This window comes from Pyrus communis, chromosome 3 (assembly GCF_041283825.1).
Source record: "Pyrus communis isolate YQ-2024b chromosome 3, ASM4128382v1, whole genome shotgun sequence".
In the NCBI taxonomy this organism is placed as follows: domain Eukaryota; kingdom Viridiplantae; phylum Streptophyta; class Magnoliopsida; order Rosales; family Rosaceae; genus Pyrus; species Pyrus communis.
The window spans coordinates 25937900-25961972 of record NC_142567.1 but is presented as its reverse complement, the minus strand read 5'-3'; the positions used below and the strand labels follow the sequence as shown (position 1 = coordinate 25961972).

The 24073-nt window shown below is 37.1% G+C and overlaps 3 protein-coding genes, 1 long non-coding RNA gene and 1 pseudogene across 6 annotated transcripts; all 5 read right to left on the bottom strand.

The window, feature by feature from the left end:
• Positions 1-323: 323 nt before the first annotated feature.
• On the bottom strand, positions 324-607 carry LOC148698218 (uncharacterized). Its single transcript, XR_015960986.1, has 2 exons — positions 474-607; positions 324-438 (listed from the first exon to the last, which is right to left on the bottom strand). It is a non-coding gene; the product is annotated as an uncharacterized LOC148698218 (long non-coding RNA).
• A 36-nt stretch (positions 608-643) lies between these two features.
• Positions 644-6856, bottom strand: LOC137715057 (SMR domain-containing protein At5g58720). The gene is made up of 11 exons (XM_068454276.2): positions 5895-6856; positions 5751-5776; positions 5374-5487; positions 3820-3881; positions 2896-3128; positions 2570-2646; positions 2442-2498; positions 1985-2052; positions 1784-1890; positions 1617-1687; positions 644-1135 (listed from the first exon to the last, which is right to left on the bottom strand). The coding sequence occupies exons 1-11, from the start codon at positions 6460-6462 to the stop codon at positions 1013-1015; spliced, it is 1506 nt and encodes a 501-aa protein (XP_068310377.2). The 5' UTR covers positions 6463-6856; the 3' UTR covers positions 644-1012.
• Positions 6857-9350: 2494 nt separating this feature from the next.
• On the bottom strand, positions 9351-11903 carry LOC137715884 (inositol 3-kinase-like; annotated as a pseudogene). Its single transcript, XR_015960985.1, has 2 exons — positions 10861-11903; positions 9351-9906 (listed from the first exon to the last, which is right to left on the bottom strand). The product of XR_015960985.1 is annotated as an inositol 3-kinase-like (transcript).
• Positions 11904-12002: 99 nt separating this feature from the next.
• LOC148698217 (uncharacterized) lies at positions 12003-15724 on the bottom strand. Its single transcript, XM_088690405.1, has 4 exons — positions 14748-15724; positions 13426-14141; positions 12383-13284; positions 12003-12110 (listed from the first exon to the last, which is right to left on the bottom strand). Exons 1-4 carry the CDS (start codon positions 15722-15724, stop codon positions 12003-12005), a joined length of 2703 nt encoding a protein of 900 aa, XP_088546531.1.
• Positions 15725-19726: 4002 nt separating this feature from the next.
• Positions 19727-22600, bottom strand: LOC137716101 (uncharacterized). Of its 2 annotated transcripts, XR_011065640.2 has the most exons (7): positions 22460-22600; positions 22229-22377; positions 22082-22130; positions 21847-21989; positions 21001-21121; positions 20412-20505; positions 20043-20273 (listed from the first exon to the last, which is right to left on the bottom strand). XR_011065640.2 is itself a non-coding variant. In XM_068455495.2 (6 exons), exons 1-5 carry the CDS (start codon positions 22506-22508, stop codon positions 21035-21037), a joined length of 477 nt encoding a protein of 158 aa, XP_068311596.2. In that variant the 5' UTR covers positions 22509-22600; the 3' UTR covers positions 19727-20505; positions 21001-21034. The 2 variants fall into 2 exon arrangements, 1 of the variants encoding a protein (XP_068311596.2); XM_068455495.2 differs by having other exon boundaries at positions 19727-20505.
• Between the last annotated feature and the right edge of the window lie 1473 nt (positions 22601-24073).

The following is a 24073-nucleotide window of genomic DNA, read 5'->3' as shown; positions in this document are numbered from 1 at the left end:
TTTTGTTATTTATTAGGGTTCATTTTTTATAAAATGAAATAGGAGAATTCATCCAAGGCATTACAGGGAGGGAGATGGTTATTTTCATGTTTTTTTTTTCTTATTTTTTTATTTTTTATGCTAGGTTCAAAGTTTGATTATTGGCTTTTTCAATTTTATCCTATTAGATATTAATTTTTATTTCAAATTAGTGTTTTCTTTATTAGTTATAATCCACATCATCATCCAAGTCATTTAATGTTTAAACCTCTTCACATCACCCTTAATCTAGATGTCATAAAACTTAAAAGCTACAAGAAAATGTAAAAATATTTGTTAAAACATTTGTCCCTTGATCCTATCCTTTTAATATTTATTTATAATTGTGGATCAAACAAAGTAGAGAAACCAAGATAAGCTTTGGAAAGATCTGAGATTTCCTGGTATCAAGCTCAGAACCTTTAAATAGGGTCAAAGGCCATCAAGCTCAGGACCTTTGTCATATTCAATCTCTACGAGAAAACAAAACCTTGAGTGGTTCTTCAATCAACCCAACTGTTTTTCAACACAAATCCAATTGTTCTTCAGCTATAATCTCAAGGCCTCCTTTCGAAGAGGCGCAAAAACATTACTTACGAGCATGCAAAACAGGAACCAAGAAACAGTATCAAACGATGATGCATGTTATGATCAAACTGTTTTCAGTTTCAGGTCATTGTCAACTCGGTTAAATTTATACAGTTTCTCAAGTTATATACATGCCCTACACACAGTAAGTACAACGAGCAACTTGAGCTGAGCTAGTTTAGGCGTCTAAGTAATTTAGCGACCTAGAGAAAAGAGATGAATATGGACATCTGTTAACCTGACCTCCAACACAACATTAAGGCAACTACACTTTTACCTCCCTATTGACTGACAACAACATTGACCAGAAACACAACCTGTGGTGGGTTTTACAAACTAGTTTTTGCGGTAATTTAATTCAGTAACTCTGAAAAGGGATCATGCCTGGTAACCATGCTAAACGAGGTTACTCCAGATCACTCTCCGCATCCAGAAAGCTGAACTCTCTATGTGAACCTAGCTTGATTAATACCGCTCCTCGATTCTCTTCACTCCATTGAATACCTTCATTCTCAACAAGTTCGATGACCTGTACAATGCAAGCAGCAAGAAAAGTATTGAACGAAGCTTATATTTACAGGGTTGAGAGATCAAATAACCCAATTAAAGAAACCAAGATATACTTTGGATAGTTCTGGCACTTCTTACAATGATTGCATAACAAGATGGCAAGGTAAAATTCATTGATCGTTACTTTCGTTTATTATGCTATATAGGAAGAAAAGAAAAAACAAACTCTGGACAATTGTTATGAAAACTCAAACTTCCCAAAAAGAAAACCGTTGTTAGCATTCAACCGCTTCAAAAAGAATCCCTAATCAACATGCAATCGAGTGAAATAACACCAAAAACTACACTAGCAACATACAAAAAAGCACCATCATAAAGTAACAGACATTTTATTTGTACATACATTAAGCCGGGCACCAATATGAAATTTTAGTATGCATTACCAAGCACCCCACTATTTCCCCAAGAAATTCATGCCAAAAAGAATTTGAAACCCCTACCAATTGCTTCAGCTTTGCCTTTCCATAATCATGTGACCCGTACCCTGTGATAACCCTGAGGAATTGAACCGCTGCACCAGAGCAAGCAAGTAAATAGACCACACTTAATAAAATTGCAGAATAAATTTGTTCAAAGGGAAAGCAAAAAGAAAATTGCTAACACTTACATTGTGCATACGTCCCAAACAGTAGATGCATTTTTAAAAGTTTCATGGCTTGTTTGACATGTTGCCCATGCAAATCAATTGTTATCACATTTTCTATGCCCTTGTTTCTGCAGATTAGAGCATTAGCTTAGTTTGTCTACAAACACGAAATGTGAGAGTTGAATAAGACAACTAATATTTTCAAGCCAGCATTGCACCAACCTAGCTTTAAAGATTTCCTGGCTTGCCCTTTCGTCAGCCACTTGTGCCAATTTAGTTTGTATCCTCCCCTAGCAAATCAAAAGATAAGAGGTAACATTTATACCTCAACTTGAATTCAACTCCTTTTCTATAAAATATAACTAAATACATTCAAAACACTTGTCCGTGAGGCTTAGCCCTCTTGGAAATAGAACCTTAAACTAATACTCAAAGGGGCATCAACCTAGGATATTGTTTTATCCTACACCATTGAGTAGATAAGGAAATTGATAGAGGGAAACCAATGCTGCTTTGTTGGATGGTAAATCCACAAATCTAGAAAACACACTGGCCAGACACTACACCATCAATAGCAAAAGCTGACATGCATGCCTCAAAGCACATCATATTTTTCAATACATAGAAAGCACACTTCCCAAACAACAAAACAATGTTATGCTCTTAGAGAAGCCCAAACCTGCTCAGCGAGGTAACCTGCATGTTCCCGTGCTCCTCTTGAATATGCCGTTGCAGCCTGCAGAAAAATGTTCCATCATCAGTAAGTTACTAAAATAACCACTGAAAGTAAGGTGTTAAAACTCTTACTTTCTGATAATAGGACCTCATTGAATCCCAGTGCTCCTTTGCAGTTCCTCTGAATGCATGATATTCATCTCCTTTAACTACATTTAAGACAAAAAAATAGAGGACAACAAAGATAAAGACATTGCTATAGCTGGGTAGATAGAGAACTTTATATACTTTTGGGATAGATAACAGTTCATTCCAAGAAAACAATAGGATACATTCAATAAATAAATCAAAACATTCATTCTGAAAATAAATAAACCATTAATATAAAATGAAATTAACCCCTAGCACAGGACAAGATGCAACTGCAAAGAAGCGTGAGGAGATCGAAAGTTTGGTACCATAAGTGTCCTGCTGTGCTTCTGCTGCGCCAGAAGTGCAAACATTATACCCAGGTGCCAATGACTGCAATTTAGTTGCAACATTCTTCCAATTCATGGTTTTTGGTTCATATTCGGTACTCTTGGAGATGTTAAACAAAGATTCCAACACCTTTTGAGGGAGATCTGCCGGGGTACTTTTGGGGCTAACAGGAGAATGAGCTTCAGAATTAGTGAGTACCTTCCCATAATTCCTAAAACAAAGAAAACACCATCAGGTTCTAAATTTTTAACATCCACAAAGCAAGGAACCAAAGAAATTGAGCTGAAAATTGTGGCCTACAAAAGGGACTAAGTCTTTATTGTGCCATATTTGGCTAAGCTGCATAATAGCATTTAAATGGCAAATGAAATACTTACTGACATAATTAGCACAAACAAAATGGATTGACCGAAGAACAAATTATGACCATCCAGATTAAAAACAATTGGACATCTAGTTTTGGACAATACCAACTGTATCTCCGGGAAATACCTCAAAGGAACCAAAATGAGTGAATTCTCCAATAACATAATCCTCTTGTCCAAGGGTTCTCATGATAAGCTAACATCATATGCTAACTAAATGCATGGCTCTTAATGTTTGAACATAATATTACAGTGCACATCCTAATGCAAGATGGCCGGTTAACATATTAAACATTTGTTCCTAACCATCAAAATCCTATATGGCCACACACTACAATATGACCATAGAACTCCATGAAAGTACTACATTTTGATAAGCTTTAAGTATACTCAAAGCTTACATCTTTCCTTTAAAATAGAATAAACAATAGCTAGGGATATAAATTACAGTGTAAGGTTTAAGCATTCATAAAGAAAAAATAGAGGTAAAAAGACAAGTCAATTAGAATAATTTGCCTGCAAGTGTATCCAGCATACCATATATTATCCTGCTCATATTCAGATGAATGAGAACTGCAATCAGATGCCCTATCTGTCAGCTGTCACAAAATTATGCCATCAATACATATGCAACGAACAAAAGAAATTTTAACAAGTAGACACAAACGTTTTAGGGGCCAAAATATGTACAAATAACAATTCATAAAAAATAACATGAACTACACTGTCAGTGACTATCCTTGATAAGCCAACGCGTCAAGCCACTTTACTAATCTCTTACGGACAACAACAGAAACACATCTCAATTTCAATAAGACAACCCTCTGGAAAACCAGGGTAACGTCTACATCCTATCAAAAAAGAAAAGTGGTAATAACTAAGTCCTCTTCAACTGTTTTAAAAGTGTAATGAATCCAGGGTAGCATGACTGATTTAAAAGAGTCAAACCTAAACCAAGAGACCCATCCTGATCTGTCAAACCCCACACCTAACTTTCTTTTTGTCAGTCTGTATGTACGTTATGTGTATGCATGTGTATGTGTGTGTTTGAGAAACAGGAGAGAGGAGGTGGTGTTGCTTGCTGCAATTTCAAAATACAATATACACCGAAAAAGCCAGATATGATCTGATAGTATAAAATTCAAAGTGGCATCGCACTAGTCATGTATACTTGAAATGAGTTGAAACAATCCCAGCCTCCAGAAACTCAATCCCCCACTTGCAAAGAAGCGAGGCCAAGCAGAGCAGAACATTCAGAGGAGTATTTGTTCTTCCACAGGCCACAGTCTAGTAACTTCTGGTGAGTGACTGATAAGAACGGATTCTTAGCAAAAAAATAAACAAGTACAAGAAAGCATCTAGAGATGCTCCTGAATATGAAACAAAATATGGTATCAATAAAACACAACTACCATAAGCAATGAAGAACAAAAGTGAAGGCCGCCCTAAAGTCTGTCATGTGGCAAAGGGAGTTTTAGTCTTTTACTGTCTAGGGTTTTAAAAATACAGGATGCCAGTTCCATCTGGCTCATAAGTCTTTTACTTTCCTTGTTCTACAAGGATTATTTCCTTCTTCTTTAAGGATTTTAGGTTTACGTCTTTACAAAGTACATCCAACTCTCTGGGGAAAGATTTAAAGATCTAATAGAATTGCTGGAGCTTTGCTTCTCTCTAGGTTTGTATGATGCAACCTAACCCTAGGTGTGATGCCTACGGCCTCTAGGAGTGATTCCTAGAAACCCTACAGGTGCGAAGTCAGTACTACTGACTTAGTAGTTTCTATCCTTATAATCTTCCTTTGTCTTTCCTTCAAATATCTGCTGTGCCTTCTTTTTACAACTCATAAATTCAGCAAGACTCAAACTAGACTGACATCCTCCCAAAATTGAGGTTGTCCTGCATCAAAGCACAAACCTACAAACTCACACTGTAACAACAAATCAGAGAATGCTACCATAAACATGTGAGGTTAACCACGCATGTGAGCTATCAAATAATGTTCCACATACTGAAAACAACTAAGAGCACAACCTTCGCTATTATGTTTACCAAGTATTGTCACACATTTAAGAACACAAAAAGTATACTTACAGCATCAGACTGTTCGAAGGGATGTCTACTATCTTCCTTAAAAAACATACTATAGTCAGACCTACTACAGGACTGTTCGTACGAAGAAGAAACCTCAAGCAATGCATCCAAGGCCTGAAGAAGCATATAAATAATCGTCAGATTACAACAGCAACAACCTATAGGTTCACTTATGGGTTTTCTTTTAGCTCGGACCAAGTTTCTAACATGCCCGTGACACCTGATGACTGTTCTGCAATCATCTTGAGCACTGACGGAAACATAATAGAAACTCTATACAAGCTAGCCACAACTAACTCATCTTCCTTGGCATAAGGCAGCACTTAGAAGAGAACAGAAAAGATGAAAACTTTTCTAACTCGCAATGCTCCTAATACCTTTTCAACATCATACTCACACTGACCTGCAAAAACAAAATTTCAGGTTATAAAATAACCCCTACTTCCACGACTAAAAGACATTTCATCCTTAATTCATCGCTTGCGTTGCCATAAACATGAAAACAAACAGAGGATACTTACAAAGGACGTCTCTAACAACCGCCAAGCTCAGATCAGACTCATCTCCAAGCATAGAACAAAGAAACTGCTCAGCTTCCTCTTCCCCTGCAGCACCTCCATTTCCAAAATCCTTCCGCTTCGACATCTCTGACGACGTTGGACCCCTCCTGGGAATCGAGCTCACGTACTCCTTACTCAAAACCGTCGATACCGTTCCGGCGGCCGCCACAACCCTCTTCTGCTTACCCCTAAAACCCTTCTCGCTCACCAAATTCTGAATACAACCCGACTCAAACCCTTCCGACGAACCCGAACCCGAGCTCGAGCCCGCGTCCGATCCACCACCCGTTGTAGAGCTCGTGAACGGCTCTTCAGAACTTTCAGTTCCAGCCACCGCCAGTTCCAAAATCTCCGCGGCCTTGTTCGCGTCGCCATCGGCTTCGCGATACGCATAAATGGCATCGTCAAGCGATACCGACGAGAAAACCTCCGTAAGCGCGCGGATTACCTTCTGTTCTTCGTCTTCCTTGGCGACCCGCGTCGGATTCGCCGAGCTCTTCCTCTTCCTTATCCTCTTCGTGTGCTTCATCGCCGCTGCTGAAACAGCTAGGGTTTGACTATAATCCGTCACGATGCCGACGATTGGAGACTGATGATATAAAACCCTAACGGGAAAATCCGAGGATTAGGGTTTCTGAGACCGGCCGGTGGGCAAGGAATCAGATCAGAAACCCTAGATTGGGGAGGCGGAGCGGGGAGCAGAATTGGAGAATTAGAGAAGCGGATTTGGCTAATCCGGGGATTTCCCAAAATATCAGATGGAGGTGGTCGTGGTGGGGGTCGGGTGGTGGTTGGCGAATGGTTGACAAGGATACACGTCTTTTTGATTTTTTTTTTTTTTTCTTTTTTGGTATTGGGGGACAGCTGTCTTGGACTTCCCTGAACCAAAAGGAAAATTATCCGACTTACGGCTGGTTTGCTATTGCTGCTATGAAAAAAAAACTACTTTTGCTGTGCTGTTAAAATAAGTCGCTGTAAAATAAAGTAGCAGAGTGTTTGGTAAAATTTTTTGTAAATATGCTTTTGAAAAGAAAAAAAAAAAACAGTATTATAGTGTTTGGTAAACTTTTATGTAAAACAGATGTGAAAAAAAAATCAGTTTTTCAAAGCTGGGTTTTGTAACTTCTTGTTTTGGGCTTTTTTCACCCAAAACTGTGGAAAAAAAAAAGACTGTAGCTGAATGTTTACCAAACACAAAAACAGCTCCCAGCTTTTTTTTTATACTAGTTTTTTTCAGAATCACTTCAATACTAAACTAGACTATACTCCAATTATCAGGAATCTGTGGGGGACGTATCAAAAAAAAGTAGTAAAAATTCTCTCACTTCTTATTCTCATTCATTTTCCTTCTTTTTATTTTTTTTATTATTCTCATTCCTTTTCCTACTTTTTTTTTTTATTCTCATTCCTTTTGCAGCTTTTTTTTATACTAACTTTTTTCAGAATCACTTTAGTACCAAACCAGACCTTACTCCAATTATCAGGGAATCCGTGAGGCCCGAACGTATAAAAATAAAAAAGTAGTAAAGATTCTCTCACTTCTTATTCTCATTCATTTTCCTTCTTTTTATTTTTTTTATTATTCTCATTCCTTTTCCTATTTTTTATTTTTATTTTTATTCTCATTCCTTTTCTTCCTCTTTTTTTTTTTTTTTTGACCAAATGATATTATTTACAGTAAGGAGAAGAGATTGGGTTTAGTTTCACAATTGGTTAATAATAATGTGGTTTAAATTGGCCTTTGGCGAGAATTGAACCTAAGACTTTTCAGGTACAAGTGAAGAGGAATACCACTAGACCGTAGTATTAAGTGGCATTTTTTTTTGGTTAAACGATAGAAATGTTAGGTTAAGTGTCGCTTAGTATTACGGCCTAGTGGTATTTCTCTTCACTTGTAAGTGAGAGGTCTTAGGTTTAATTATCACCAAAGGCGAGTTTGAACCACATTATTGCTAGCTTATTGTGAGGCTAAGTCCACCCATTTCCCCTTAGTGTAAATAATATAGTTTGTTAAAAAAAAAAAAAAGTGTTATTATTAGGGAGCCAATGAGAATCAAACCCTCTCCTCTCACACTTTGTTTTTTTTTTTTTTTGGTCTTATTGTCTTTATAAACAAAAATCAATATAAGATGTCGACGTAGTTTAACCGTAACCGTTCAAGTAAGAGGGGATAGAAGGAGAGAGAATCCTCCTCCAAAAACAAGAAAATTCAAATTCAAAAATCTCACTGTGTAAAAAATTTTCAACTGATTTTAAATTTGTAAAAATTAATTTTGCAATTTTAAAAAATCAGTTTCAGAGTTCATGTGCCTTTACAAGATTAGCTTCAACATTCTATGCACTTATGCAATATCAGTTACAAAATTCTGGTCACATTAACACATTTATTGGATTAGTTAACGACTTTAACAGCGGCAGATAAGGTTGGAGACCAAAAAATAATTTAGAGAGGGCAAAGTTGAACAAAATAACTTTCAAGGGATAGTGGACCCAAAAAACATTTCACAGGGAACTACACTAATTAAGTCTTAGTAAGTGAGATAAACAGAGGCTGTTGAGTCTGGGATCATATTTTCTTTATAAGGAAAACTAATAAAAATGGTTTGAAAATTTTGAGCTTTAACAATAAGGACAAAATAAAGGGTAAAGTGAATAGTACTAGGTTTGACTTTTTAGTGTAAAAATGTGATTTTTCGTTAAAATAAACAGTAATGCAGGTTTTTTGTTAAAACTTTCTTCTTTATATTGATTCCCCATTAGATTAGGTAAACTTAAAAAAGCATATTTCTTTTGTTTTAAACTTTACAAAAGCAGAGACACTAGTGGTGGCGTTGGCTGATGTTGAACGTTTGGTTTATGCATCTTTTCCGTTGTGTTAAGTTTTGATTTAAGTGGATGGACACCTGTCAAACAATTAAAGGAGCAGAGACAAAAACGGAGACAGCATACCCGCGGGCGTCGAATGCATGACCGATAACTTCACATGCAAAAGTGAACGTTCGTCGCCAGTTATATGTGATTTTCAGTATTTGTAGCTTCTCGCACATTTTTTTATTTTTAACTATCGAACTAAATAAATCAAATTAAACCATCCGCCATGATTAAACAGTAATGGGATTGTGCCGGCACTGTATGATGCACCAAACCCCAAACTGACCACAGCTTAATGGGCTACAATTCCATCCAACATGCCCGTATAATGATCAGATAGGCCCGGCCCAATTTGCAACTTCCGCCAGTTTTTTTGTCCATCGATAAATTTTGTTAAATTAGCGATCGATGGGTTCAAACCCACGTCATCATACAAGAGCTCAACTTATTTTCACTACTATAATAAAAGGTCATTTGCACCTTCCGCCAGTTCTCAATCGAAAGAAAATACTAGCATGTTGATACTTACTCTAAGGGGATCCGATATTTGAAAAGAAAACCACCAAATTCATTACTAATTGCTACTATAAGTAAAATTCTCTTAGACAAAGCAACTTCTTCTTTTTTTTTTTTTTTTTTTATTTTGTCATTTTTGCATTGGGGTTCTACATCGATCTAAAGAGTAAGGATGCACGCATCTGGGTTCGACATGATGCAATTCCGCCTACCCTATGCAAATAGATTTCTACATTACATTCCAGCATAAGGTTATGGATGAAGAAACTTACTGCTACACTGTCGAGAATCATGGTTTACCGGCAGTGTCAATGATTTGAATTGGTTCTTCATTGACAGAGACCGGTAACAATTTAGGCTGTGCCGCGTATTGAGGGAGGCCACCCTGTTCCATTGACTTGGGGGGAGAACTTGGCAGATCCCATTGAGGTTCCTGAGCAAGGCACTTTGTTGTCTGCTTAGCTGCTCCTAGAGATCCATGAAATTGCTCATGTCCTGCTATGTTCACAAACTTAAACCTGTCATCTTTTCTTTCGCTGCAATTAGCGCACTGCATTTTTCTCCTCTGCACCTCTTCACGAACTCTCTGCAAGACATAAGGTGAGAGACTACAATTAGATATTTGTTAAACAAGACGTCCTCAGCTCACTATCGAAACAATTGGTTAAAACTTAGCCGTTATTATTCGCCGATGCACCCAAGTTGGAAACTGATCATATTTTCAGTCTGTAGAGAAAGAAAAAACTGGAAAACACGACTTGACATAGAGATATGCCCTTTTTTCAGCAGCATAACAACATGATGCAATTCCGCCTACCCTATGCAAATAGATTTCTACATTACATTCCAGCATAAGGTTATGGATGAAGAAACTTACTGCTACACTGTCGAGAATCATGGTTTACCGGCAGTGTCAACGATTTGAATTGGTTCTTCATTGACGGAGACCGGTAACAATTTAGGCTGTGTCACGTATTGAGGAAGGACACCGGTTACAATTGTTGTCTGCTTAGCTGCTCCTAGAGATGCATGAAATTGCTCATGTCCTGCTATGTTCACAAACCTAAATCTGTCATCTTTTCTTTCGCGGCAATTACCGCACTGCATTTTTCTCCTCTGCACCTCTTCACGAACTCTCTGCAAGCCATAAGGTGAGAGACTACAATTAGATATTTGTCAAACAAAACATCCTCGGCTCACTATCGAAACAATTGGTTAAAACATAGTCGTTAATATTCGCCGATACACCCAAGTTGGAAACTGATCAAATTTTTAGTCTATGTAGAGAAAGAAAAAACTGGAAAACACAAGCTCACATAGAGATATGCATTTGTTTCAGCAGCATAACAGCATGATCCGGCTATAATAATCGCTCTATATACAAGAACAGAACTTAACCAAATCTATCATATCGAAATACGAATTCAAATCTATTGGACAATATTAGTGGCATAAGTTATACACTATTGAACAAATCTACATGCTATCCTAAAATCCAAAACCGAAGCAGAGCAATGGCAATGAAAAATGAGAGACAAACCTACAATAACTTGGAATCAAACTTGGGCAATCCAATTTTGCCAACAGTCAGTGACCCGAAAAGGTTGCCGAGCAATGCAGCATCAGGCACAGTCAAGCCATTAACAAGTCCGGCGACAAACCCACCAAGGAAACTGTCTCCTGCGCCCGTCGGATCAACCTGGTTCGTCGGAAAAGTCCAACTTCCACCTCACCGTCTCCCCAATAAACTTTACACCCACGCCTCCCGTTCGTCACCACAACACAGCAGAGCTTCCTCACCTCCTCCAGCTCCAAAAACAACGCCTCCTCCGCCGAAGCCTTCAAAAACCCAATTCGCGGCAAGAGGTGGAAGAAGCCACTCTCCTTCAAACCCACAAGCTTCACGGTCCCGTCGACTCCGTCGAAAGCTCGAATCAGAGCCTGAATGTCGACAACCACAGTGCTGCAAGTCTCAACCAACTTCTCCACCGTCTCAACGGTGATCTCACCGGCGACACCGACAGCCATTCCGAAATCAAATCTGTATTCGGGGAGATCCGAGGGCCTAATCGGGTCGCAAGCTCTTACCCGTTGCAGAACCCGGTCACGCCGTTCGCCACCGCCGACGCCGGAATCAAAATGCGCGTGGAAGAGAGTGGTTTTGCAATCGGGTACAACAATCGGGTCACGCGGGACCGAGTAAGCGAAGTCCGGCCCGACTTTGGAGACCAAATTACAGGGAACGGAAACTCCATCGAAGACATTGGAGATGAAGGAGGCGGCCCCGCCGAGAGTCTCTGCCAAAATGACGTCGTCTTTGAATAAAATGTCGTGGCAGTAGTTGCCGGCGATTAGGACCCTGGGAGCTGAATTGGGTTGATTCGGGCCTCGACCATGCGGGATTTGGCGGGTTTGGATTCGATTGTGTGATCCGCAGGTGGATTTAGGGATCATGGGTGAGAAAACAAAGAATAAGAAGAAAGATTGTTAGGGTTTGAGAGGCGCCATTGAAGAAATGAGGAGAGAGAGAGAGAGAGAGAGAGTGTGTTAACTTTTGAAGTTTGTGTATTTTTATATATTGTTATGTCTAAGAACCGAAACATAATACAAATATATAGAGAAGTTTGAGTGAGTTGCAAACAACACTCAACACTTAAGACTCTAACCTAGAACAACCTTCAATCAAGCTGGAAGTCTCGGCATAGGAAGAATAATTAACCTCCTTGAATTAAGGAGTTGCCAATCCAGCTGCCAACAAGACAAGACAGCTGCCAACAAGACAAGACTCAGCTGCCAACAAGACAAGACTCTTATACAATTAGGTAAAGCACTTACTTTAGGTAAAGCACTTACTAGGGTTGACACAAACCCTATTACACAGATAATATACAATATACCTAGAGGACTTTCAATACTCCCCCTCAAGCTGGATCCAGGAGGTTGATGGATCCAAGCTTGCCGAGAAGCCGCTGAAACTGAGGTGATGCTAAAGGTTTAGTGAATAGGTCTGCGAGTTGATCGTAGCTCTTGACAAAATGAGTTTTGATGACCTGTGATTGTACCTGTGCACGGACATAGTGACAATCAACTTCGATGTGCTTGGTTCTCTCGTGGAAGACAGGGTTGGACGCAATGTGCATTGCCGCTTGGTTGTCACAAAAAAGAGACATGGACTGAGTAGTAGAGACACCTAAGTCGCACAACAAACCTTTCAACCATATTAGTTCACAGGCAGTAGATGCCATGGCGTGATATTCAACCTCAGTGCTGGATCGAGCAACTACAGCTTGTTTTTTACTTTTCCAGGTAACAAGATTGCCTCCCACAAATGTGCAATACCCCGTTGTAGACTTACGATCAATAGAGTTGCCAGCCCAATCAGCATCACAATAGCCTGTGATCTCAGTGCTCTCATTCTTTTTCATGATGATGCCACGACCTATTGAACCTTTGAGATACCGAAGTAGTCTCTTGACAAGATTAAAATGCTCCATGGTGGGAGAGTGCATAAATTGGCTAGCAATGCTTACTGAATAGGCTATGTCAGGCCTTGTAATAGTCAAGTGGATCAGCTTACCCACAAGACGCTGATAATAGCTGATGTTGGGCAGTGGTTGCCCTTCCAAGCTAAGTTTGTGTTTCGTGTCTAGGGGTGTATTGACAGGTTTAGCATCACTCATGTTTGCTTCCTTGAGAAGGTCCATAACATATTTCCGTTGGCTGAGAAAGAAACCCTTGGGAGAGGTAGCCATTTCGATGCCAAGAAAATATCTAAGTATGCCAAGATCTTTGATGGCAAAACGTTGTTGCAGTGAATGCTTGAGTTTAGTTATTTCATCCATGTTGTCTCCTGTGATGATTAAATCATCGACATAGACAAGAACGACCAGTTTCCCAGCAGTGCCCGTGCGTACGAACAATGAAGAGTCTGCATTGCTTCTTTTAAAACCAACCGTTGTGAAGACTGAACTTAGCTTGGCATACCAAGCTCTTGGTGACTGTTTAAGACCATAAATTGATTTGTGTAATCTGCACACAAGATCAGGTTCATGACTTTGAGGATGCCCTGGGGGTAACCTCATGAAGACTTCTTCTTCAAGCTCACCATGTAAGAAGGCGTTCTTTACGTCCATTTGAAACATAGGCCATCCTTTGTTAACAGCAACTGAAAGGAGTACTCTTACCGAGTTCATCTTTGCAACAGGGGCGAATGTTTCTTTGTAGTCCACATCAAATGTTTGAGTAAAACCACGAGCCACTAATCTTGCCTTGTGTCTTTCTATGGATCCATCTGAGTTGAATTTAACCTTGTATATCCACCTGCAACCTACTGTCTTCTTTCCCTTAGGCAGTGTCTCAATGCTCCAGGTTTTGTGTTGATCAAGGGCATGCAGTTCATCTTGCATGGTTTGCTGCCAAACTGGTGATTGATTTGCTTCTTGGAATGACTGAGGCTCAACATGCTCAGATATAGTACTCAGGAAAGCAATGTGTTTAGGAGACATTTTGTGATAGGATACGTAGTGAGACAGTGGATGTCTTGGTTTGTAAGTGACAAAGTCTTGTAGTCTTGCTGGAGGATGTCTTTCACGAGTAGGATTGCGTCGAGGTGCAGTCGATTGCAACTCGTAGGATGATTCCTCAGGAGTAATACTGTGGATTGATTCAGAATTGTTGGTATCATTACTTGAGGCTTGGTTGTCATTTTCAGTAGGGATATTTGTGTGATGAACAGGCCCCATTGCATCAGGTACTTCAGTGGCAAGGATTTCAGTTCTTGGTAATGGAAACAAATCCAAGTAATTCTCCCCCTCACTTGAACTATCCAGAGCTTGGCTGTAATAAGGGTTAGTTTCATGAAATCTGACATCCTTGGAAATAATTAACCTCTTAAGTTGTGGATTGTAACATTTGTATCCCTTTTGTGTGGATGAGTAACCAAGGAAAATGCATTTGGTTGCTCTCGGGTCAAGTTTGTCTCGATGCAAGGACTGAACATGGACAAAACAAATGCATCCAAAGACTTTAAGATGTGACAGGTCTATTTTCCTGTTTTTTACAATTTCCATTGGTGATTTGAACCCCAAAACCCTGCTAGGTAACCTGTTGATCAGGTAAGTGGCTGCCATAAAACTTTGAGACCAAAAACGTTTAGGTACATTCATTTGAAACATCAATGACCTAGTTTTTTCAAGAAGATCTCGATTTTTTCTCTTGGCAATACCATTTTGTTGAGGTGTGCCAACACAACTAGTTTGATGCATGATGCCATTGTTGCTCAAATATTGAGTCATGACTTGGGACATGTATTCGGTGCCATTATCAGACCTTAGAGTTTTGATTTGAGAGGAAAAATGATTTTTAACAAGACTATGAAAGTCTTTAAACACTTCCATCACTTCACTTTTTGATTTTAACAAATATAACCAAGTTGCTCTTGAATAGTCATCAACAAAGGTTATGAAATATTTGTAACCATCAAAAGACTCACTAGTTGGTCCCCATACATCCGAGTGTACAAGTTCAAAAAGATGAAAAACTCTAGACAAAGATGAACGAAGGGGTAGCTTTGTTGCCTTTGACATGTGGCAAGTTTCACAATGAATTTGTTCTTTGTCTAAATCTGGAAACAAGGTGGACAAAACATGTTGAGATGGGTGTGCTAATCGCTGGTGCCACAAAAACTGGTCTTGAATGGAGACATGTACGGGTATAGACTTTGCTTGTAATCCATTGGGAGAGCTTTTCGAGATGTAATAGAGACCATCTAGGTAAAATCCCTCACCAATCTTCCTCTTGGTGACAAGGTCCTGAAAAATGACATTTTCTGGTGAAAAAATGGCTAAGCAGTTTAAGGAATTTGTGATTTTTCCTACTGAGAGAAGTTGGAATGGAAATGAAGGCACGTATAAGGCCATGGACTCTATTTGATCAGATATTAAGTGAATTTTTCCCTTGCCTACAATCCTAGCACCTTCACCATTAGCTACAGACACATGTGATGATTTATGAAGTTTCTCGAATTTATGCAATTTTGACACTTGATTAGTCATGTGATCTGTGGCACCGGAATCTACAACCCAAAAATCATGCAACTCATTCATTTTAAGAGCAGTTTTGAAAGCATTCATGATACCTTTCATGCCTTGTTGAGGTAAGCGATCAGCATCAGCCAGGAAACCAGCAAACTTGCCAAGCAATGCCGAGGTACTTCCATCTTCATGTTCAGCAGCACGATCTTCCCTACCCTTCTTTTGATGGAGATAGGCTGCGAACTCATTTATAAGAGTAGCAGGATTTGCAGTGAACTGTTTGTATGGATCAGAACTGTTGAAAGATGAAGATGATGAGGTGTTGGCACGAGGATGTGCTCGACTTGTCTTCTGCGTGGTTTTGTCCTTCATGAAATCTGGCTTAAGTTCTGGATGGAGAATCCAGCACTTATCTATCACATGCCCGATGTTGTTACAGTGTAGGCACTTTAGATGGGGGTTTTTTCCTTTGTATCTTTTTTCATTTGTCAGATACGCCCTAGCTTCAGTCACAATGGTTTTTGTACCATTGTTCATGACTTTTCTTTTTACTTCCTCACGTTGGATGGTTGCACAAATGCTAGTGAAGGATGGTAGCTCAGGATTCATGAGGATATGGCTTCTCAAATCCTCATAGTCTGAGCTCAGACTAGACAGCAATTGAAATATCTTATCTTCTTCAGTTCTTTTAAGAAGCACCGTGGGATCAGTGGTGTGAGGTCTATAGACATCCAGCTCATTCCACATGCTTCTTAGAGAGCCAAGATGTTGAACAAAGGTTTTACCTTCTTGTTGAACGCTGGAGATATCCTTCTTGAGTTGAAAAATGCGGGCAGAATTATTTTGATTACCATACATCTCCTTCACTGTTGTCCAGAGAGTGAGTGACGACTCGGAATAGCTAAAGATCTCAGCAATCTTCCTTTCCATGGAATTAAGCAGCCATGACATGACCAGCTGATCTTTGCAAAGCCACCCTCCATATTCAGGAGAAGTGACTCCAGGAGCAGGAAGGCTGCCATCGATGAAACCCAGTTTGGATCTTCCACCTAGTGCGAGACTAACCGCTCTTGCCCACGGTAAATAGTTGAACTCATTCAGTAACACTGAACTGAGTCGTTGATTTGGATTGATATCCATTTCAGAGATGTGAGTGGAAGGAGAAGCAATGGTGCTCTCTTCCTCCGAATGCTCATCAGCCATAGTTTTGCGGAAGAGAAATCACAGCGTAAGATATTCAAAGACAGGCTTCAGAGGGATGCCTGCTCTGATACCATGTTAACTTTTGAAGTTTGTGTATTTTTATATATTGTTATGTCTAGGAACTGAAACATAATACAAATATATAGAGAAGTTTGAGTGAGTTGCAAACAACACTCAACACTTAAGACTCTAACCTAGAACAACCTTCAATCAAGCTGGAAGTCTCGGCATAGGAAGAATAATTAACCTCCTTGAATTAAGGAGTTGCCAATCCAGCTGCCAACAAGACAAGACAGCTGCCAACAAGACAAGACTCAGCTGCCAACAAGACAAGACTCTTATACAATTAGGTAAAGCACTTACTTTAGGTAAAGCACTTACTAGGGTTGACACAAACCCTATTACACAGATAATATACAATATACCTAGAGGACTTTCAATAGAGAGAGAGAGAGAGAATAAAGAGATGACGGGAAGGAAGGTAAACTTTTGGATTTTTGCATGTGCAGGTGTCGTAAAGAATTTATAGTGCATGCCCGCATGCGGATGAGATGGCGGGAGGGTGACTGCTGCTGAGTGCTGAGGGAGGACCATTGGGAATTGTCCCTATAATTTTTTTTGGGATACTTTGATGTAGTCCTTAATCCTTAACATTCTTTGATTAAAACCTTAATAGTATTCAAAGTTTGATCAAGGTCCCTTGACTTTGTACTCCTCATTATATTACTATTGATATTTATATTTTTATAATATTGACATTAATTGTTTGATATTTTATGAGATTTATAATCCTATAAATTTAAAATCTCTTATTATAATACTATTAGAAACGGTTACAATAAAAAAATTCAAACATTTTGATTGAATAAATGGATAAAAATTATGTGAAAATAAGAAATAATAAATGGCAAAAGAATGTATCCATAGTGTTAAAAAAAATTGGAACATTTTACAAAAAAAATTGGTACATTTCACATATAGCAAAGTGGTACATTAATAAAGAAGAATGGATACATTATAAATAAATTAGGGTACAGATAAAAGATTAAAAATTATGAGTACAAATGAATTTTTAAAAATATAGGCACTAAAAGAAATTAATACATGGGTATAAAATAAAACTAAAAAGAAAACACTACAAATTAAAAAAAAAAAATGTTGCAAATTAAAAGTGGGTACAAACTATAAATATAAATATATGATACAAAGTTTAGGCATAAAACATAAATATACCATATGTAATTTTTCTATCATTGATTAAATATACAATGTCATGTGACGGTATACACATGGGTACAAACACAAATAAAACTTTAAAAAATATAGGCACAAAAAGAAACTAATATATGTGTACAAATAAAAAATGAAAAGAAAATTGGTACAAATTAAAAAAATATTTGCAAATTAAAAATAGGTACAAACTAAAAATAAAAATATATGATAAAAAATTTAGCCATAAATATAAATATACTAATTGTAACATTTTTAACACTAAAGGAATATATTTAAAAATAAAAATATTTTATTATTCAAATAATTAATGATGTTATTAATACCCAAAGACCTTGATCAAAAATTCAAAATGAATAGGATTTTAATCAATGGAGTAACAAAAAGAAGGATGTGAACTTAATTTTTCCTTTTTTTTTAACGAACGGTATTATTTATCCGGAGTGAGGAGAGATTTTTCAATGTGACTGGAAGACGATATGGTATACCACGTGTCACTATATCAACGGTGGAATATGTATGCTAAAAAGTTAATAACTTAAATGATACAATTTCCCATTATTTATATAAAAACATGTGATGTATCATCAATGTTCCCATCACAATGAAAAATTTCTCCAAAATGAGAGTGGAAGGTGGATTCTCACAATGATTTAGCAATAATGTGGTTCAAATTCCTCCTACCAAAAGTCAAATCTAAAACATCTCAATAAAAATGAATACTAGTAAACTAGTACAAGGAAAATAATATCTCTTATTACACTAAACAAGTTTCTAAATTTATTATTAAGATTCCATAAAGAAAATATTTATTATTAAGATTGTGTTTGTCTCAAAATCTCCTATACCACGTGAACAGTAATTTCCTCAAGTGTTATCGAGAATCTTTATTATTGTATCAACTAGTAACTTAATGAGAAAGATATATTCTGATTGTGTAACAAAATCTCTTCGCATAAGATTCGAAAACGTGGTACAAGTCCATCTCGTCTAACCACAAAAATAATTGAAATGACCTAGAATATAGCCGAGAATTTATCAAATATAGCCAAAAATAATCCTTAATTTAAAAAATGTCAGTTTTTATAAAAAAATTCAAATATATTCAAAATTCCACTTAAATAGACAAAAGTACCCTCAATTTATATGAATAACTAATTTGACTAAAAGCTATAATCTCTCACTAAAAATTTCTCCCTTTTATTTTCTTTTCTTTTCCATAAGATTAGAAAACGTGGTACAAGTCTATCTCGTCTAACTACAAAAATTATTGAAATGAACTAGAACATAGCCGAGAATTTATCAAATATAGCCAAAAGTTAACCCTTAATTTCAAAAATGTCAGTTTTTATAAAAAAATTCAAATATATTCAAAATTCCACTTAAATAGACACAAGTACCCTCAATTTATATGAATAACTAATTATTGACTAAAAGACTTCTTATGCTATAATCTCTCACTAAAAAAATCTCCTTTTTATTTTCTTTTCTTTTCCAAACGAAGAACAAAAGTATCTCTCAATTTTATTTCAATAAATAATCAAAGAAACCTTAATACATCATTCAAATTCTCAGCAATAAGGACAATCCCCAGGTTGGAAAAATATAATATAGTCGACTTTCTTCCCTCAAGGCTTTTTTACATCTTTTAATCTACCCAATTACAACATGGCAAAATTTTTCCAGGCTTAATCAATATAATTGAATAGTAAAAACTTTTCCAAGCTTTTTTTCAGTATAATCAAATAGACATGAATGTGTTCTATACAAATGGAGGTTTGTTATGTACATTTTAGCTGGAAACATGAATCTTTGCACAAACAAGTTATTATAGAAATAGATAATTGCACGAACTGCTTTCATAGAATATTCTCAGTATGTGAAATGCATATATGAAACAATTACAATGGAAGACTCAGAGATTCTAAAGAGATTGCTTCATACCGAAGGAAAATTGAGATAAATAACGTCATTAAGATTGACAGTTCATTCTTTGATAAACATTCAATCGAAGAAGAAACAACAAAAGCAAAGAGAAAACATAGATGAGAAACAATGCAAAAAAATACAATCACCGTCGTTTAGGGCTGCACAAGTCTTTACCGTTTCCTACCATTCACAGGTCACCACCATTTCTTAAGTCTAGGGTTTTGATTCTTTTAGTTTGTTTGGATTTTAAATTTGAGGATATTTGCGTCTACTTAAATGAAATTTTGTATATATTTGAAATTTTTTATAAAAACTGACATTCTCGAAATTATGAGTTAAATTTTTTGCTATATTTGATAAATACCCAACATACCCACGCGGTGCAAATTAGTTTCCGATCTCGAAGCACCAGGGAGCTTTCCTCATCTTCTACTATTGGCCCTAGACACTCACTTTCAAACGTCGCAGTCATGATTCGGGATCTTCTAGGGAAGGATCAGGTAATGAGGCGTCGAGACAGTCTTTTAGTCATTTCACACCAGCTACTCCGATTTGTATGCTGCACCCCAAAGTGATCACTGGTATGTTATTTGCTTTTGACTGCTGGGCTTGTGTTTCAATTGATCCGGAGGCTACATTTTCATTATCTTTAAAGCTACATATTTTAGTTACGTTCGTTCTTTTCTTCATAACTTACATGCATGTTAAAATGGACTCGTCACTTTCGGATGTCGGCCAACACGTGCCCATCCTGATGTTTGGAGGATATTGGGATCGGGGGGTTTCAGAACCTGCCAAACAAAATGTCAAACATTCGTATGTTGCTAACTTTAATTTTCAGAGCAGAGGAAGATGGGGGCAAGTTACTGTATGGTCTAAAATGTTGGCATGTGCAGCAAGAAATCATATTCTAAGTTCCTCTGAGTATTCGGTGATAGATATTCACAAGGAATTAAGAAAATGGAGGACCTAATACTGACAACATGTTTATCAAGATACTTCCTAATTTCTATTTCTCGCATCATAGTTCAAAGCTGCAAATCATACTTCATAAAAAATAAAAAAAAAAGAGATTTATTTGGTCGTGCCATTGCCGGAAAGTAGGGAAGCAGACACTGGAAGATAAATTACGTAAATTCTAGATTTTTACAGTTATAGACAAGATACTGAAAATAAAAAAGAACAAATTGTAAGTAGTACTGAAGTTCTTACAGAGACCACAGGAAGCCAAGTTGGCCAGCTAATCAAGTTGTCATATTTACTAGATGTTGGTCAGGATTTCATACCAGGCTAATAAAGGTAACTGATGCAGCAAACTCGTCAATCAGAGCGGATACCGCCCATAAAGGTCCTTGGATCAGGGCAGCCTCCAGTGAACTGGGCTTGTGAGAAATCAAACCCTGGGTTCTGCAAAGGACCAAAGAATCACTAGCTATATTATTTGAAAATTCATCACAGAGCAAATTTAGTTGAGGTTCATATGATCGGTAGACAACCAGAAAACATTGATTTCTTAGCAATTTAATAATAAAAGTCAGTGTCATGGGTGGAGTCCTAGTTAAGGTAACTAGAATTAAACTAAGTTGAAGTACATAAAAGTTACTCAGATCCCGCATCAACATTTTTTCATCTTCGTTGTCTCATTTTTGCATCAGCATTTAATCTTGATAGAAAATCAAGCTAATCATCTTGTTAGTGAAAACTCTTGTATACAGGTAAAATTGTGTCAAAAACATTCTCCATTCTTCCTTACGAGTAAAATTCAGCATGTGAATTTTTGGGTACAATCAACTATAAATGCGCCACATGCTAATCTACGAAAGCCTAGTAAAAGTATAGACCAATTAGTAGCAAGAAAACCCTGTAATCATGGAACATATTGCACAACAACACAATGCTGAGCTTTGCATCTCCTATTATCAATTACCTCGCAATTACATCTTTTATGCATCCAAAATCCTGTTCATTTTTCAAAATCAATCTCCTTGATATTAAAGAAACACTCTCGCTAGAGTATCTCACAGATGACAATGAACACTAACATAATAAACTAGCAACACATTCATTTCATGAATTCAAACAGTAATACATAAATACATACAGTGAGAATAAGATGCATAAGAGTAATTCACCTCTTCTTGAAATCTCTGAAGCATAAGGCGCTTTTGTTCAAGATCCGTGGAGTAAGGATCGAGCTGACCCTCGCCCACTATTGGTGATGCCCATGTCTGACCTTTGTCCCTCTTTTGCAGTGTTATGTGCATTATATCATCCTCTAACATATAATTAATAACAAAATCAGCAATAAATATCCAAAATTACCAAAATTAGAGAAACTATGAAAATTTAAAACTAAACACTAATTACCTAGTGTCCAGAAAGAACAGTCCGTCTTCACCGGGCAAGTAAGGTCATGCTGTAGACCCGAAACCGAAAAACGCACCGGTTTAAACCAAATACCAAAAGCTTCAATCTTCTCACGAAAATGGATCAAATTACATTGAATTTACTCACATTGAGGTACGGAGGATTGCCTTTGATGCCGACTTCAACGTGCTTCGACTGAATTTTGCAGAAAAATTGCTTTGAAGGAACATTTGGGGGTAAACTTATGTACATATTTACCTCCTCTAGGGTTTGATCCCATTCAAACACTTTCTGACCTAAAATTTAAATCCGAACACAAAATTCAGTCGCGGAAAACCAAAATCAAATGTGAAAATTGGAAAAGGAAGAAAGAATTACCATTGTGAACGAAGCTATGGCGCTTCTCCAGTGCCAATTTCTCGGCCATTTCGTGAGCTAGGGTTTGCTTCTGCTCTGCGTTTTGGTTCCTCTGTTCTTGAAGCTTCTAAACGCAAAACCTTGAGATTCTCAAAAACCGACCCTAACAATTTATGAAACTTCATGTTTATTGCCAATTTTATTTTTGTAAATCATGCTTTACCACACTAGTTTTTGTTATTTCATTATTCGGTTACAAGTTTTGTTATTTCTATTAATGCCACATATTGCAACTTTTGTGTTTTTTACCTTTGTTCTTAAATCAAATTTTCCCATGCTTATTTTTTCTTTTTTGGTTTGGTGTAAAAGTTCCGGGTTATAATCAATAAGAAAGAAATATACAATACACAATAGATATTTTTTTCAATTAACTTATCTTCTTACCCAATTGCAAGGCCGTCTCTGAGATTTTAGGAGCATTGTGCGAAAGATAATAAATGAGCCATTGTATAGAAGCTCATGCTACAAAGCTAATTTATATATCTATAGTTGTAGTAATAAGGGATCTATACAGAGTATTATTGCTTGAGTTATTGTTCAAATCAACAGAAATCATGAAATAAATAAATAAAAACAAAACTTTGAGCATAGTCGGTATAACCAAACTAAAACCATAAAATTAATTTCTCTTATGCACATGGAGGCCATATTTCTCTTATTCACATGCAGAATCTATAAATTTTTCTAAAGATGAAGTTTTTTTTTTGCCATAAACCAAGCTCGTACATATGTAGATGATATTATCTTTTAGGGACCCTTTGGATTGAGAGCCATGTGTAAAGGCACCTATTGCACGTGCGCAAAATCGCCACTACTCAACCGACACCATCACACAGAATCAACCCACATTGCCACAACATCAAGCCGAGGCATACCCCTATATCATATGAATGATTATGAAAATATGTAACTTCTTGTGCAATCATCTACAAATACATGTGTTGGTTTCGATACTTGTGTATATATTTGTGTGTGCAATTTGCCTAATAGTCATCTTTTTACCATCTAGTCACATACTCAAGTTTAGAAGAAGCTTTTTTTTTTTTTTCACTTTAAGCTAGAGATATCTATGATATTCTTCGGAAGACATGCAGGGGCATTATGGACATTTAAAGTAAAATAAATGAATAATGCATTCTAATAGTGACACAAACGAGTGAAATAATGTCTTATAGCGAAAAATTGAAGTTTATAGGACAAAATTACACACAAGACATACATTTACTTAATATAGTCACTAATGGTCAAATATGCAACTAAAATAAGAGAATATCATATATATAACCGTATTTAATCATTAGATTGTGAATATATCGAATAAATGCATGTATTGTAACTAGTCCTCAAACAATCCTAACTAAAAATTAGTTGTCGTAGCATATGAACAGATGACAATAATAGACAAAACGTATCCAACAGGGTTTCTTTTTCATACGGATCACAATTTCCATATCTTGAAGGGCAAGGAGACGAAGAAAATGAGTGTATGTTTTTCAGGAAACTTCGTCAAATACTTTGTCGAAGAAGAGACCAGTATTGTAAATTTATGTCAGTTTATGGTTTTTGTTAACCTTT

Excerpts from the sequence above, each read along its gene's own strand:
- LOC148698217 (XM_088690405.1), bottom strand. The coding sequence starts at position 15,724 with ATGAAGGACAAAACCACGCAGAAGACAAGTCGAGCACATCCTCGTGCC. Across the intron at positions 14,142-14,747 it reads GACTATTCAAGAGCAACTTG|TTCAAGTGAGGGGGAGAATT; the intron begins GTTATATTTGTT and ends AGCTCTGGATAG. Across the intron at positions 13,285-13,425 it reads AAAGAACGCCTTCTTACATG|TCTTCACAACGGTTGGTTTT; the intron begins GTGAGCTTGAAG and ends AGCTAAGTTCAG.
- LOC137716101 (XM_068455495.2), bottom strand. The coding sequence starts at position 22,508 with ATGGCCGAGAAATTGGCACTGGAGAAGCGCCATAGCTTCGTTCACAAT. Across the intron at positions 22,378-22,459 it reads CCATAGCTTCGTTCACAATG|GTCAGAAAGTGTTTGAATGG; the intron begins GTAATTCTTTCT and ends TTTAAATTTTAG. Across the intron at positions 21,990-22,081 it reads CTGTTCTTTCTGGACACTAG|AGGATGATATAATGCACATA; the intron begins GTAATTAGTGTT and ends ATTATATGTTAG.
- LOC137715057 (XM_068454276.2), bottom strand. The coding sequence starts at position 6,462 with ATGAAGCACACGAAGAGGATAAGGAAGAGGAAGAGCTCGGCGAATCCG. Across the intron at positions 3,882-5,373 it reads CCTTCGAACAGTCTGATGCT|CTGACAGATAGGGCATCTGA; the intron begins GTAAGTATACTT and ends ATTTTGTGACAG. Across the intron at positions 1,688-1,783 it reads GTTTGGGACGTATGCACAAT|CGGTTCAATTCCTCAGGGTT; the intron begins GTAAGTGTTAGC and ends GCTCTGGTGCAG.